Source organism: Tubulanus polymorphus, chromosome 10, assembly GCF_964204645.1.
Source record: "Tubulanus polymorphus chromosome 10, tnTubPoly1.2, whole genome shotgun sequence".
Lineage (NCBI taxonomy): Eukaryota > Metazoa > Nemertea > Palaeonemertea > Tubulaniformes > Tubulanidae > Tubulanus > Tubulanus polymorphus.
Window position 1 is genome coordinate 9,927,345 of NC_134034.1, and position 15,484 is coordinate 9,942,828.

At 42.0% G+C, this 15,484-nt stretch overlaps 1 protein-coding gene across 1 annotated transcript in view; it reads left to right on the plus strand.

The window, feature by feature from the left end:
• Positions 1–658: 658 nt before the first annotated feature.
• The window catches only part of LOC141911810 (histone deacetylase 9-like), a 41,711-nt gene continuing 26,885 nt past the window's right edge, over positions 659–15,484 (plus strand). The window contains exons 1-2 of the mRNA XM_074802864.1: positions 659–734; positions 10,162–10,213. Coding sequence (XP_074658965.1) covers positions 10,183–10,213 — 31 coding nt within the window. The 5' untranslated portion in view covers positions 659–734; positions 10,162–10,182. The remainder of the gene's footprint in view (positions 735–10,161; positions 10,214–15,484) is intronic.

Below are 15,484 nucleotides of genomic sequence, written 5' to 3' on the forward strand. Positions count from 1 at the left end.
CGGATCGCGGGACAATCAACTTAGAGGACTTTCTACATAACATCGAGAAAAAACTACAATAAACTATCGGACTATTTACACGAAGAAAACAACCAAAAATATAAAAATGGACAAAATGATCTTCAACCTTTTAATATAGCTATTTCCAAATTCTTACTAAATTAGCTGATAATTCGAATCAAAATGCATAATCTCTGTGCTGTGGTTTCAATCCTATGGCGGGTTCGAGACGACCCGCACATAAATGCGGAGACAATAACTTTGGAATTGTCGCTCCAGATATATGTCAAAAACTTCCGAGCGCAGCCATCCATAGCTTTATGATATAACATACATTACATTCTTTTAATTACAACATCGTGTCCCTTCGACTGAACTAGGCCGACCGGCAAAAAAGGCACTTTCAAAAAGTATGGCGCCTTCGCGCGGCGCAACAAATAGGAATATCGGGATTCGAATCTTCTCTCATTCAGCAGTGTCGATGTACTCGAGCTCTTCTTCAGTGCATAGTTATTTATAGACCAAACAGGTGCCCGCAGGTGCGCGATTGTTTATGAGTTCTATATTTAGATCGTCGTTATCGACGCCGATTGGCCACCGGTTGTCACGTGCTCGCCGGAAATAGAGGGCGCTGCCGTTCTGTCATCGAGAAATGAACTAAAAATACGTGAAATGGACTCGAAAATACGCAGAAAATAAACCTGTTCGTCGAATCTTAGGCCGTATTTTGAATGGTAAGCGATACTAGATTTTCGATGGATGTTGCGTGTATTTTGCGGGGTGTATTTCGTGCGTGTTGTACTCGCTCCAGCCAGTTGAACATGTAGTAGTTTTGTCGAACCCGACGACCACCCACCAACAACTAACAAATGTCAAGCTCGTATCTGAAATATATCGAAATGTCACGAAAATTTGACCCCGTGTTCGGTGGTTGTACTGCATATAGGTGTCCGTTATGGTGAATGTATGGTAATTGGTCAAAAACGATAGGCCTAACCCTAATCCTGGCCTCTTGTAGTACCCCTACTCACCACGGGTTTGGCGATGGGCTTTGATTCTATTTCCAGGTTGTTGATAATCTCACGAAAATGACGCTAAATATGAACTGCATTAAAAATTCAAAATATCACGGAAATACCTTGTGTTTATATTGTTTATTTATCCGCTATAAAGTTCCGATTAAAAATCCAAGCCCATCGCCAAACCCCTGCGCTCCTCACCACAAAAAAGTCGACAGTCAGTGCCCCACTCCTTTGAATGGGGGATAAGTCGGATAGGCTTACTGTTGTATTGCGTATCAGTACTGATTTCCAAGTTTCCGCGGTCATGAGGTTTATTGGGTTAGTCAAAAAGAGAATTGAAGCCAAGATGGAAACACTAGGCCCTAGCGTGAGTTAAAGCTTAGAACGAATTTCGGTTAAAAGGTCCTCACTCCAAAAATGTCATCATCAGTATTGTGACCTCTCCACGCTAGTTTATTGATTAGAATAGGAGTAGTATTGTAAACGAATTATGAATGCGTGATCAAAGAGAGCAGCACCTTACAATTGGATATGTACGATATTGCGGTATTGCCGTACATGTTATTCAACAAAATCATCGAGTTGAAGTTGAAGTCAACAATAAATCGTAGTAATATCGTTACATAGTGAATTTACTTCAATCTCGCTCAAGAACCCGCGGTTTAAATAAATCTGCATTGATATAATATACTTGAAGTATTCTGTTTGATTCGTCGTTTTGGCATAAAGACATTTCGGCCCCTCAGATGAGGCGCGATGCTGCACTGCGTACGTGATCAGCGCTGAATGTCATCGTGTAGTTGAATGAACGAATCTGAAACTGTTAGTCTTCTCTTGGCAAACCGAAATCCAAAAGCCTACTTATGATGACCTAACCCTAACCCTAACACCCAGAAATATGAAATATCTCATAGTGGCAATGGTAGTACACCCAGAAATATGAGATATCTCGTAGTGGCAATGGTAGTACACCCAGAAATATGAGGTATCTCGTTGCAATGGTGGGAAACCAGAAATATGAGATATCCCGTAGTGGCAATGGTGGGACACCCAGAAATATGAGGTATCTCGTAGTGGCAATGGTAGTACACCCAGAAATATGAGATATCTCGTAGTGGCAATGGTAGTACACCCAGAAATATGAGGTATCTCGTTGCAATGGTGGGAAACCAGAAATATGAGGTATCTCGTAGTGGCAATGGTGAGACACCCAGAAATATGAGGTATCTCGTAGTTGCCATGGTGGGCCACCCAGAAGTATATCTCAAATTAGCAATGGTAGCAGAACCAGGGTGGCGCAGTGGCTGAGTGGTTTAAGGCGCCGGTCACTGGTCTCGACAATCCAGGGTTTATGGCTTCAAACCCTGGTGGCGACAGATTTTCTCGGTCAAAGGTTCTTCTCTGGTCTCTCTCCCATTTGGAAAAAAGAAACATCGAACCCGCTTATAAAGCCCTGCGTGGTGCTTAGCGGGTTGAGGTATGTTAAAAAAGGAAGAAGAAAAAAAAACGACGATACTATCCGTCACACACATCCCCTTCGCGTGAAGTTTCATTCCGTAATTTCGTTAATAATCAGTAGATCTGAGTATGTAATGCATTAGTCAGTAACCTGTCTGTGGTTTAGTTTCACGATCAGATATTTTCACAAACCACAGTCAGGAATGGGAAGGTCATTTTTCAATGAAATCTTCGTCAGCCAATTTGACTGACGAGTAATTTGCCTGGCATTTCATTGTCTCTTAAGATATCCGTCTAATTTTTGTTGTAATCGACGCACAACAGATTCGTAGTTTGTCTGATACAACTCACCTGACGATCTTAATCCATGTGCAAATCGGCTGTAAAGTGAGAGTAAATTTCCGTCGAGTCAACAGCTGCCATTTTGAAAATTACTGGAGGTGCTGGCACCTGTGGACTGAGGCCAGGACAACAGCACAAACTCACGAAGCGAAACGACGAAATTGAGAAGATTAAGAAATCAACACTTATTCACATTTTTCTTTTACCAGAATTTATTACTTAAAACACGAAGATTTGAATCAAAGTCGGAAAACCATCAAAAATAAAAATTGTCGTTTCGTCTTGGAAGTTTTATATAAATCCTTGTAGGTTCCCTTGTCTTATCATGCCACATGTGCAATACAGAGAAATGGCGGCCAATGGCGAATTTTGTGGAGAAATTAATTAATTTCTCAAAATAATGTTGATTAATCACTCGAAACATACATAAAATTGGATTATTTCGAAAGGTACCTGTGTTAGTTTGTGAATTAAGCCATTAATTATGGACTGAAGTGAATAGAAAGTATATTTTTGAAGTGTTACTTTTTTCAACCGTGTTTTGGCCCTTGTCATCCCTAACGTTGGTATAAGCTCATCCGATTATAAAAAGCTTACCACCAACGATTAGGTAACTAACTAGTAATGCATCAGTGTATTCAGTAAGGATTTTGCATTCATAGATAAACTTATGAATTCGCATTAACTTTTTTTCATTTTCATCTATCAGCGATTGGTTATCGAGAATACGCTTGCGTAATGCTGAAGAATGGCGACCGTAATGTGGCGCCACCTACTGTATTTATTGTGCTTATAGGTGATGACATAACATAGCGACGTCCGCGTGACGGATTTTTCAGCAATACCCGAGCGTAGGCCGAGTAAACTGTCACCAATTTACGGAAACAAAAACAGCTTTAGGAAAAATTTTCGTTTATTTCTGAATGCAACATTCTCATTGATCAAATTGATGCCAAGGCTAATTAAAAGCCGGTAGATCAATTGATGTGTAATTCACGCCATGGTGGGTGGTATCCTCTACAGGCCGCGCACAGCGCGTACAGCCCTGAGGTTGCATTTCCAGGAACCGGGGCAGATCTAAAAAAAACTGAAAGGCCGAGGTCCAGGGGCAGAAAAGAAAGGAAATTTCACAGATAAAGTAGCATGTCAAAGGCCTCTGTGGTTCCGCCCTCAGTTTACGATGTCTTTGAAGAAATATATCCAAAAGGTTGCAATATCCGAGTGGATGAGTTATCAAATTAAAAGGTTTTGACGTTATCTGTCTTAACGAAAAGGGCATCCTGGTTGAAAGGTAGGGGTGCCGACCCCTGACACCACGCTCTAAATCTCTAAATTTCTGAATATCTATCGCGCTAGTGCAACCCCCTGCGGGGATAGCTTCTGAGTTGTGGTACTGTGACCTAAATTCTTGGTTCAAATCTCATGAATCTCTCATTTTTTCAAAGTACTCAAAAAAGTTCTTTGATCATTGCATCTGGTCAGTCACCTTCCAGAATGTCGGGTTTAGGTGTGAATAATTGGCACTGAGCTTCGTTTAGGAAATTAAAGAGGATTTCTGGATCTGTAATATTGCGACCCCTATACTAGCTAACGCGTCATGTTTAGTTTAGCAGAGTTTTACATCCAAACTGCAAGTAACAGTATAACCCTAGTGGGTAAGAGACAGCCAGGGCCTTTTTAGCCCACTTGGGACTTGAGTCCCAGCGGGCTATTGCGTTCACTTTTCGTCCGTCGTTCGTTCGTCCGTCCGTAGACAGAATCCAGTTATTTTGGGAAGTTTTGAAGACGCTTCTAGGTAATGTCTTGATATCTGGTTCCAAAAAACTGGAAAAACGAAGGGATCCGTGTCGCTAAACCGTCGAAATAGATTCGCGGTGACGGATTTATTTTCACCGATTCTACGTCGGCGGGCTATTTTGATTATTTCCGTCATCGTTCTGTTTTGTGTGCGGTATCATCTACGCGTAGGCCTATATGAATGGAAAAATCGGTTTTGCTCTTTTGATTTATAAACAGTAGCCGTTGACATTTATAAGACAGAAGCTGCTCGGTGACACGAGTTTGTATATTGCGTTTTCTATGTTATATTTTCAAGCGACGGCGGCGCGCGGAAATGTCAAAGTTAGTTACCTGTCAGCGACTCCGTGCTATCAGTGCTAGGTTTAGTAGTCATCCCTCGGGGAATTCGTTGGATTCGGTGGTTTTTTTCTCGGTGCGGAGAGATCGAGGGATTCGGGATGGAATTATGCGACCTGAATCGCGTGATCGCCGATTCGATTGTCGCGCGATCCCGAGTTCACTCGCGTCGACTATGGCTCGATCGTCGCCGGTTTAAAGGTCGCGTAAGTCGTCCCCCTCCCTTCGCCCTGATTACAGCGGCATTCCGTAATTCGTTGAAAACTTGTAAACCAAAAATATTTTTCAAGGTTCTTGAATATCCTCGAATTCGAGCAAAATGCCTTGAATTCTAAAAATTCTTGAATGCCTAAAAATTCCTTGAATCTTGAGAAATTGGCGATTAGAAAATGGGTAGGTAAGGTTTTAAGCCTAGTTATTATACACACAGATTCCACTGAATGAAATGGTTTGTCTACAGTTAGGATATGAAAGCGATGCCGACACACTCCTCGAAATTTGAAATGTTCTCCTTGAAAACGCCTTGAATTCTGGAATGACTCATCTCTATGGACCCTGGTAATACACCCTAACAATGAATCCAGCCCTTTCAAAATTCTAGTATGTGGAGAACACTGAGTGAGGTATCGAGGTGTATCATCTGCGTACTGTATCAACGGGTCGTATCGGTATCGGTATCGGATTAGCGGTCGCCTGCAGTCAGGTGACCGGTTTCTCGTATCTGCTCTACCAATTAGCGACATCCGACGTGCAGCGTTTTATTAGTCGAGATGCCCGACGGTGTACTTAAAATGAGATATGAGGTTGTTGAGTGAGATATGAGGTTGTTGAGTGAGATATGAGGTTGTTGAGTGAGATGTGAGGTTGTTGAGCTAGATGTGAGGTCGCTGTGTGGGAGGTGAGTTGCCGAATGAGATACGAGGTTGCCGAGTGAGATATGAGGTTGCCGAGTGAGATATGAGGTTGTTGAGTGAGATGTGAGGTCGCCGTGTGGCAGGCAAGTTGCCGAGTGAGATATGAGGTTTTTGAGTGAGGTCGCTGTGTGGGAGGCAAGTTGCCGAGTGAGATATGAGGTTGTTGAGTGAGATATGAGGCTAATGAACCTCGCCTCCTTTCCTTAGGATTGTATCTAATAATTACACTCATAGCAGGTGATCGGTTACCATGGTAACGGATAGATAAGCAGTTCGGCGCCGAAAGGTGCAGTGATTTTTAAACTTTTTTAAGGAAGGAGTTAGGGTCAATTGCTGCTCTTAATGTAAATGAGCATCAGAGCTCATTTCTCTGAAAGAGGTGCGGGGAGGGCATTCGTAAAAAAAGCTTTGATCTTAGCCTTGAAAAAATGATAACTTATTTCTCCCAATTCGTTTCGTAAACTGCGATACAATTTGTAATCAGTTTATAACTGCTGGCTTGTTGTTATTAGCTTGAACATGATTTAAGAAAAAATAGTGAAGCGAGTTAGTTACTCTTATTATCCGCCGTTTGTCCCAAAACGGAATTTAGAAAGGGTTAGCAGCCCTAAGGATGGATAGGCTGCCGGCCGGGTCATGTTTCAACAGTAATGAAAAACAAGGTATGGATTGTTTCTAGCAACTGGTCGCAAATGGGTGCGTATGTTGACTGCAACCGTTTTTGCGGAGAATGCGTGCGACTAGTCCGCGTCGGTCGCAAGAACGGTATTTGCCAGACTACCGGATGGGGTCGCGTCGATGAAATAGAAACTTATTGTGCCCAACTGCCCAATTGCTAAAGGTCACGATGTCAAAGGACGCAATCGTCGCTCGGTGTCGCGGAGAATCGCGTCGTAACAAGGCCGTCCCATCGTGTCCTTTACGTAGACCGGCGTCGGAATCGGGTTTTTCTAGTCGCGGATATTTTTTGTTGTTTCGGAAATGGATTCGTCTCGATTTTTCAGGGTGACATTTGAACTTTTAAGAAATTGATTGTGAAGCGGATATAAAAAAATCCCTCGTCATTTCTCTCCCCCTCCTAGCTCTCGTGTTACAAATGTTACTTCCGTAAATAGCTCTCGTTCTACTGCTGCGCGCGCGTGGACGAATGGAGTTGCTGACATCACGTACCGTTTTACATTGGCCTTATTTCCATACAGATTCTTGACTGGGAACTATCTCTGACGCACACAGAGCTGTCAACCATCCCTGATTGTCAGCAACTGTCTCTGAAAATACTTTACTTTCCCCCCTGACGCACAGAGGGCTGTCAACCATCCCTGATTGTCAGCAACAGTCTCTGAAAATACTTCACTGTCCCCCCTGACGCACACAGAGCTGTCAACCATCCCTGATTGTCAGCAACTGCCTCTGAAAATACTGAACTGTTCCCTTGACGCACGCAGAGCTGTCAACCATCCCTGATTGTCAGCAACTGTCTCTGAAAATACTTCACTGTCCCCCCTGACACACGCAGAGCTGTCAACCATCCCTGATTGTCAGCAACTGTCTCTGAAAATACTGAACTGTTCCCTTGACGCACGCAGAGCTGTCAACCATCCCTGATTGTCAGCAACAGTCTCTGAAAATACTTTACTGTCCCCCCCCCTGACGCACACAGAGCTGTCAACCATCCCTGATTGTCAGCAACAGTCTCTGAAAATACTGAACTGTACCCCTGATGCACACAGAGCTGTCAACCATCCCTGATTATCAGCAACAATCTCTGAAAATACTTTACTGTCCCCCCTGACACACACAGAGCTGTCAACCATCTCTGCCCTGAAGATCAGCAACAATCTCTGAAAATACTTTACTGTCCCCCCTGACACACCAGAGGTGTCAACCATCCCTGATTGTCAGCAACAGTCTCTGAAAATACTTTACAGTCCCCCCTGACAACCCAGAGGTGTCAACCATTCCTGATTGTCAGCAACAGTCTCTGAAAATACTTTACAGTCCCCCCTGACAACCCAGATGTGTCAACCATTCCTGATTGTCAGCAACAGTCTCTTGAAAATACTTTACAGTGACCCTGTGCGATGTTTGTGTTGCTGGTTTGTTGTCGTTGTCATCTGTAGAATCTGTCTCTCTCTGTCTCTCTTTCTACGGTGTGTCGTACTACTCAGCGAGATGTTGACGGTGATGTTGAGGAATTCTATTTTTAGTAACGAGCATCTCTCCCAGTTGTATGGATGGCTATGAAATCAATATCGAATGTTACAGATATTGTGTGTGAGTGTGTGAGCGTGCGTGGTTTTGTACAGGTGAGTGTGTGTGTCTGTTCAATTATTGTCATGTGTTCATATATATGTATATATATATATATATATATATATATATATATATATATATATATATATATATATATATATATATATATATATATATATATATATATATATATATAGGTGATCAGGACTGATTCAACTGTAAGTGTCAGGACCGCAATTATAGAGTTCCGCGGTTGAAGGGGGTTGTACCTTACTGACCCGGAAAACCTTGAAGGGAATCAGAAAAATCATGGAAAATTTGGGGAATTTGACGGGTTTTGCGCTAAAAATACCCGGAAAACCTTGAAGGGAATCGGAAAACTCTACGAAAGATGGGAATTCGACAAATGTTCCTTAGTTAAACGGGTGTCCACTGACCTGGAAAACCTTGAAAACTCAGGGAATCAGGGAAAAATGCAGAGAATTTGACAAATTTTACCAAATATCTTGAAACTCGGGAGACATTCAGATAATGTTATCGACCACATGTTTCTTTATCAGTACGTGAATCGATGAAAAATGAATGAATTGTAACATTTCAAATCTAGGAAATTTTATTTATTTCCCGGGGAAATTTTTTATAATCACATGGAATAATCAGGAAAGGGGATTTGTAAACGAGTGGATAGTGAATGTAGGTTAAGTTTTGACTTAAGCGTTAACTCACCGAAAATGAACTTACTGATTTTAGCTTATTCGGGACGATCGTGGCGAGCGATATAGCCGGGGGTAGGGATGGCGCAATTGACTTGAATTTCATTATGTCTACTTTTCTCGCGACTGGCTGTCGATGTCTTACCGCAACCCGGTTTGGGCTTTACACATCTCGAAATTGAATTCGCTTATCGTGGAATTGAATTTTAAGCGCGGAAAAATGACGAAAAACCCTAAAGATAAGATTCCTTGAGCTATTTATTTTCAACGTTTCCACTTTATCTCGTCGTAGTCATCTTCATCTATATATATATATAAAATATATATATATATATATATATATATATATATATATATATATATATATATATATATAATCCAAAATCCAAAGGCTAGAATGCTAATGGGCTCAGTTATTGCTAATTAGATAAGATTTTCGGGATATAATAGTGAAATTATTCAGTTGAAATTATAGATTTTAGATTATTTGGCAGTGCATTCCGATGTTTAGGAGGTCCCTTGTAGATGAGGTGTTCACCGTTTTTCGATCGATGTGAATATTGTTATATAGTCACGCGGTAATCACGGTTCGTTTGCGTCTACAGAAAGCACAAAAGGTCGCGTAAGGTTGAATACATGCGGTTATATGCTGTAACCGTTATAACTGGTGTCAGTTGATTCTGAGTTCAATGATAATCAAATTATGATTCGATGATAGCCGCGCCCAAACATGTCACGATTAAATTGCACTTTAGGCTTTCGATTTATACGATCTTCGGTCGTTAACTTCATGTGGTGTTTGTCTTAAAACCCAGTTAAGGTTATTGTGCCACAAGTGGAATCCTCTATTTCCACAGTATGTGTTGTCCTACTGCACACTAGTGACACCTCGTGGATCCTAATTTTCCACAAGTGGAATCCTTTATTCCCGCAGTAGTTGTTGTCCTACTGCACACTAGCGACACCTGGTGGATTCTCACTTGCCACAAGTGGAATCCTCTATTTCCACAGTAGTTTTGTCCTACTGCACACTAGGGACACCTGGTGGATTCTCACTTGCCACAAGTGGAATCCTCTATTTCCACATAAGTTTTGTCCTACTGCTCACTAGCGACACCTGGTGGATTCTCACTTGCCACAAGTGGAATCCTCTATTTCCACATAAGTTTTGTCCTACTGCACACTAGCGACACCTGGTGCCACAGAAGTTAATATCTTACGATGTGAGGCCTTGTGTATCCTCACTTGCCACATGCAGAATCCTCGCCTGCACAGAAGTTTGTTGAGTTGTCATTCAAGTTTTCTTTTGGTTTTTTTTTTCAGAGATGTAATATATAAGGAAATATGGATTTTAATCTGCCGAACCAAGATCCTAGTAAGTCATCATTTTTATTTCAACAATTGCAAATGTAAATGAAAATTTGTGGAAACTCATGCAGTTTAACTGAATTTTTTTAAATGACGTGATCATTGAACTCGAGAAGATTTGGCATTTTTAACCGTATCGATGTCCTACTGCACACTAGCGTGGATCCTAACTTGTACAAGTGGAATCCTCTTTCACGGCAGTTGATGATGTCCTACTGCACACTAGCGACACCTAGTGAATCCCCACTTGCCACAAATGGAATCCTCTATTGCTGCAATAATGTAACTCCTACTGCACACTAGCGGTGCCTGGTGGATGTATAGAAAGAAAGCAATGATTTCGACGGTTTCGGACGAATACAGAAAATTTGCGTAAATTTAAATTTAGTGAAAGATGATAATGCAGTGCCGTCGGAACAGGGGTGGCCCCACTTTTTTGCTTAACAACAATTTTTTCAAAAGCACGCTGTACTGCGTGGCAGCTGGTCGTTCTCTGTACTAGGTGGTTGGCTCACGACTTCTCATGCTTCAGTGAATGAGACCGGAAATGGCCCCAAAACGCATCTCCGGCGATTGAATTTTCAAAATTTTTCACGGGGAGGGCCCCCAGACCACCCTCCAGAAATAAGCCTCGCCACTGAAAAATTCCTTCCGACGGCTCTGTAATGAAGATGTCGGTGATGATGACACAGTTTTTATCGCCGTTTATCTCCAGCCCAGTGTGTGTGTGTGTGTGTGTGCACGTGCCTGCATGTGTCAGTTTTTAGATGTGTATCAATTTTTTTTTAAACGGATCGATGTCGAACGCGAATCGCCTGTAGTTTATTTATGTTCGAATTCAACTTTATAGAGCGCGATCGATCGTTCTATTTGCTGCTGCTGCTGCTGTCTCCGCTGCCTGCAGCAGTCGTATCCATCCGATGCTGACTCACTGTTGTCATCACCGCGCATCCAGGTTATTTCATTATTTTAAAGGTCATTCGAATGATTTTATTCTAATGTATTTCTATTTTAAGCGCGCGGTTTAAGTTTTTGTCGGTAAAACACACGCGCACACACGGGCGGATATTATTCCACGGTTTATTGCGGCTGTTTTCATCGCGCAGTGTTTGCGCTGTTGTCGTGATTACGGATTACGCCCAGGGGCCGGTTCCACCATCGAGACTGTAGATTTTTGAAAAATGTTATTAAAGGTCATTCGAAATGATTCGGGGCGAATTCTTTCAACCATCGAGACCGGAACTCAAACCACGGATCTCGCGATTGCTCTACCTCTTGAGCTATCGGGGTGACTTGCAGGTTTTCGCCCGAACTCTTAATTCGTTCTAAAGGTCATTCGAATGATTTAATGAGCTTAGACTGGTCCTAAGTAGTTAAATTGGTTATAGAACTAAAATAAGCTTAGACTGGTCTTAAGTTAAATTGGTTATAGAACTGAAATGAGTATAGACTCATCTTAAGTTATTAGATTGGCTATAGAACCAAAATGAGCTTAGACTGGTCTTAAGTTGTTAAATTGGTTATAGAACCAAAATGAGCTTAGACTGGTCTTAAGTTGTTAAATTGGTTATAGAACCAAAATGAGCTTTGACTGGTTTTAAGTTGTTAGATCGGTTATAGAACTAAAATGAGTTTAGACTGGTTTTAAAATCAAGACGGACTTTACAACAAACAAAAATGTTTTTAAAATGATTTTTGCAAAATTCTGGGAGACAAATCCGTATCCAAGTAATCAAAGAAAAAGGCCTTACTAAATATCACCTTATGTCGCATGATGCACTCAATATCATCATGTTCTTGATAGTGAACACGTTTTGCGTGGTCCTGTATAGGTCTCTTCACATCTAGCTCGGGGTCACGATTCGCGCCGGTCGACGACAATTTCGCACGAACGTTTCCTCCGCTCGCTCGACGACGACGACGATGGCATTTCGCCTTTCTGTCCACGTCTATCTTTTTTTCGAGGTCGAAAACGTGACAATTTGCGCGTCCTTATGAAGCGACTCGAGCGGAATGTGTTTTTACCGTCGCGCGAAAGACAGATTTTTCCGAGCTTTTACGCGTCGCGCCCGGAGGAATCGACGAACACCTATGAAAAAAAGTCTTACCGAAGAATATCTAAGAGTAAAAAAAAAAATCACCTGTAATCATTCTGATAATTCGGCGAGCGGTTACCTGCTGTCTCACTAGATGGCGCGTTTTTATCGAAATCAACCTTTCAACTGAATTTTTAGGCTCCCGAATCCATTACATTATGCTGACATCTGACAAATAAAAAAATGAAAAACGTGGGTCTTCCAAGTATGTATTTATTTTGTGAACATTTATTTTGTGTTAAGTGCCTGTCCTTTGTTTAGAATACATCGAAATGCATGCGGATGCCTCTGATTTTTCAACATTTCATGGGGGAGGACCAGCGGACCTCCCCTCGCGCCTAGGGTGTACGCCTTTGTGGAAACCCGACGTATGCCTTTTTTCCTGTGATGTCTGAGCAATTTAAAAATGAAGATACGTTGCTGTATCACGGGACAGTCGTTCGTCTTTGGGGAAAAAGTCGATGCGATATTAAATGATATATTGAAGAAATTGTGAAAAATTGAGAGGCGCAAAAATGTCAAGAAACGACTAGTGACATCTGGTGGATCCTCACCTGCCACAAGTGGAATCCTCTATTGTCGCAGCTGTAGCAGTTACTGTACACTAGTGACATCTGGTGGATCCTCACCCGCCACAAGTGGAATCCTCTATTGCCGCAGCTGTAGCAGTTACTGCGCCCTGTTTGTAGTTTGACTGAAAGTCGATTTGATTTTAAATGAAATAGATTGAAGAAATTGTGAGAAATTAAGGCGCAACTATGTCAAATAACTACTAGTGACATCTAGTGGATCCTCATTTATCAGAGCTGTGTCCGAGGTTCCCGTTGATAAATCCATGCGCGACCGAACTCGCTTTGAAAGTTTCTAGATTTATGATCTACACGATGTTGCCTGCCTGTGCGTTACCATCACCGCGCTGGAACTTAAACCTATAAACATGTGAAATATTTAAAAAGATGTCTACAATGAACGAACGAACGAACGAACGAACGAACGAACACTCCCATCGGTAGCACTTGATAAGTTAACAGTTTTAGGGAGTGTTTTACACTGCAGCACGCTATGCGGTTTGCGCTAGTAAAACAGTGCAGTTCACGACGAGTATACGCCCGAGCGTTTTGTAATTTCGTAGATTTGAAAAAAAGATAAATCTTTCTCGCGTTTGTTCGCGCATAACGGGCAGCTTTGATAAGCGATCGCGTAGTAGAATTCGGAGGAAGTTGTGGATTGGTTTCGATTGAATTCGAGGAGGAACCTGGATCATAGTCTTAATGCGACAAATCGTTGATCCTCACGTAGGCCTACCACGAGTGGAATATTATGTTATTCATCTGCAATACCTGGCGGATCCTCGCCTGCCACAAGTGGAATCCTCTATTGTCACAGTAGTTGATGTCCCACTGACACCTGGTGGACCCTTGTTTTCCTCTATGGTCACAGTATTTGATGTCCCACTGCACACTAGCGACACGTGATGCATACTCACTGGCTACAGTTTAGATTGCGAGTTCCTCATTTCTTAAATTTAAACCATGTGAATCTCCCTCTCCCTCTCCCTCTTACTCCGTTCGTAGCAACAGGTATCTACCAGCTGTTTCTCTGTGATCAATCAAACCTCGGATATTCATTCAAAAAAACCTTCACGTAGTTTTTTTTGGTTTGTTTGTTGTTTTCCACTCCTCGCTCGCTCTCCCTAGTGACCTATTCAGTGCTTTGAAGCACTTTCAAACTTTGAAGCGATGATCCTGAATTTTAACTCCTTTAATCTTTGGGTCCCGGGGCCGTCGGCACCCTCAGGGTTGAAATTGAAGGAACACTGGTCTATGTAGATGATATTATGGATTTTAGACGATCTAACAATTCGAAACAATTTCTTTTTACTTAGTGGGACTTGATTGCACAACTTGACCCTGTCTTATAAGTGTGGATATCAGTTGTGGACAGGCATTTGCGAAATCAAGCCTTAGATTCAACACCAGTCTCAACGCTTAGGTTCTCGATCAATCTTACAACTTGAGACCAGTCTAAGCCCATTTTAGTTCTATAGCAAATCCAACAACTTAAGACCAGTCTAAGCCCATTTTAGTTCTATAGCCAATCCAACAACCTAAGACCAGCCTAAGTTAATTTTAGTTCTATAACCAATCTTACTACTTGAGACCAGTCTAAGCCCATTTTAGTTCTAAAGCCAATCAAACTGCTTAAGGCCAGTCTAAGTTAACTTTGGTTCTATAACCAATCTTACAACAGTCTAAGCTCATTTTAGTTCTATAGCAAATCCAACAACCTAAGACCAGCCTAAGTTAATTTTGGTTCTATAACCAATCTTACAACTTGAGACCAGTCTAAGCCCATTTTAGTTCGATAGCAAATCCAACAACTTAAGACCAGCCTAAGTTAATTTTGGTTCTATAACCAATCTTACTACTTTTTAAGCCCATTTAAGTTCTATCGCCAATCCAACAACTTAAGGCCAGCCTAAGTTAATTTTGGCTCTACAACCAATCTAACAACTTAAAACTAGTCAAACGCTTCCTGTTTAACTGCGTTTATTTAGATCCCTTTTCTCTCCTCGAGTAGAAATCTATTTTCGTAGCTGTTGCGCTATATATAACCGTTACGAGTGCAGTAAACATCAGTAAATAGGTCCTCTCTCTCCTCTCCCCCCTCCCTCTCTCTCTTAACCAGCGGATAAAAATACCGCCGAACAAGTTCGATTTTCTCGTGCGTAGTCGTCGGACGACGGACCCGAGAGTTTTACGGAATATTCCTGGATTTTTTGTCGAACATTCCGGATAGATGTTTCTCAATCGATATGGACGTCGATGTGTTTTGTAAGTCGTGTTTCTTCTCGCGTCGTTTCTAGGTATCCTGTCTACTAGGCCTGGGCCCCGCAGTCTTATGTTAATGTCTCTGGGGCCGGTTCCATAGACAGGGCTCAGACTTAAGACCGACCTAAGACAAACTTAGTTCTATAGCCAATCTAACAACTTAAGACCAGTCTTAAGGTTTAAGACCACTTCTGGTCTTAGGTCTTGACTATGGAACTGGCCCCCTAGAGTAACAGGTCTTGATTTGGTGCGGTCTAGTTTCGAATGGTCGATCCAGGTCTGTTTTAGCCGGGGAAGTCTCATCACACTTCCCTAGTTTAGCACATTCAGTACAGACCCGGTTACATCCAT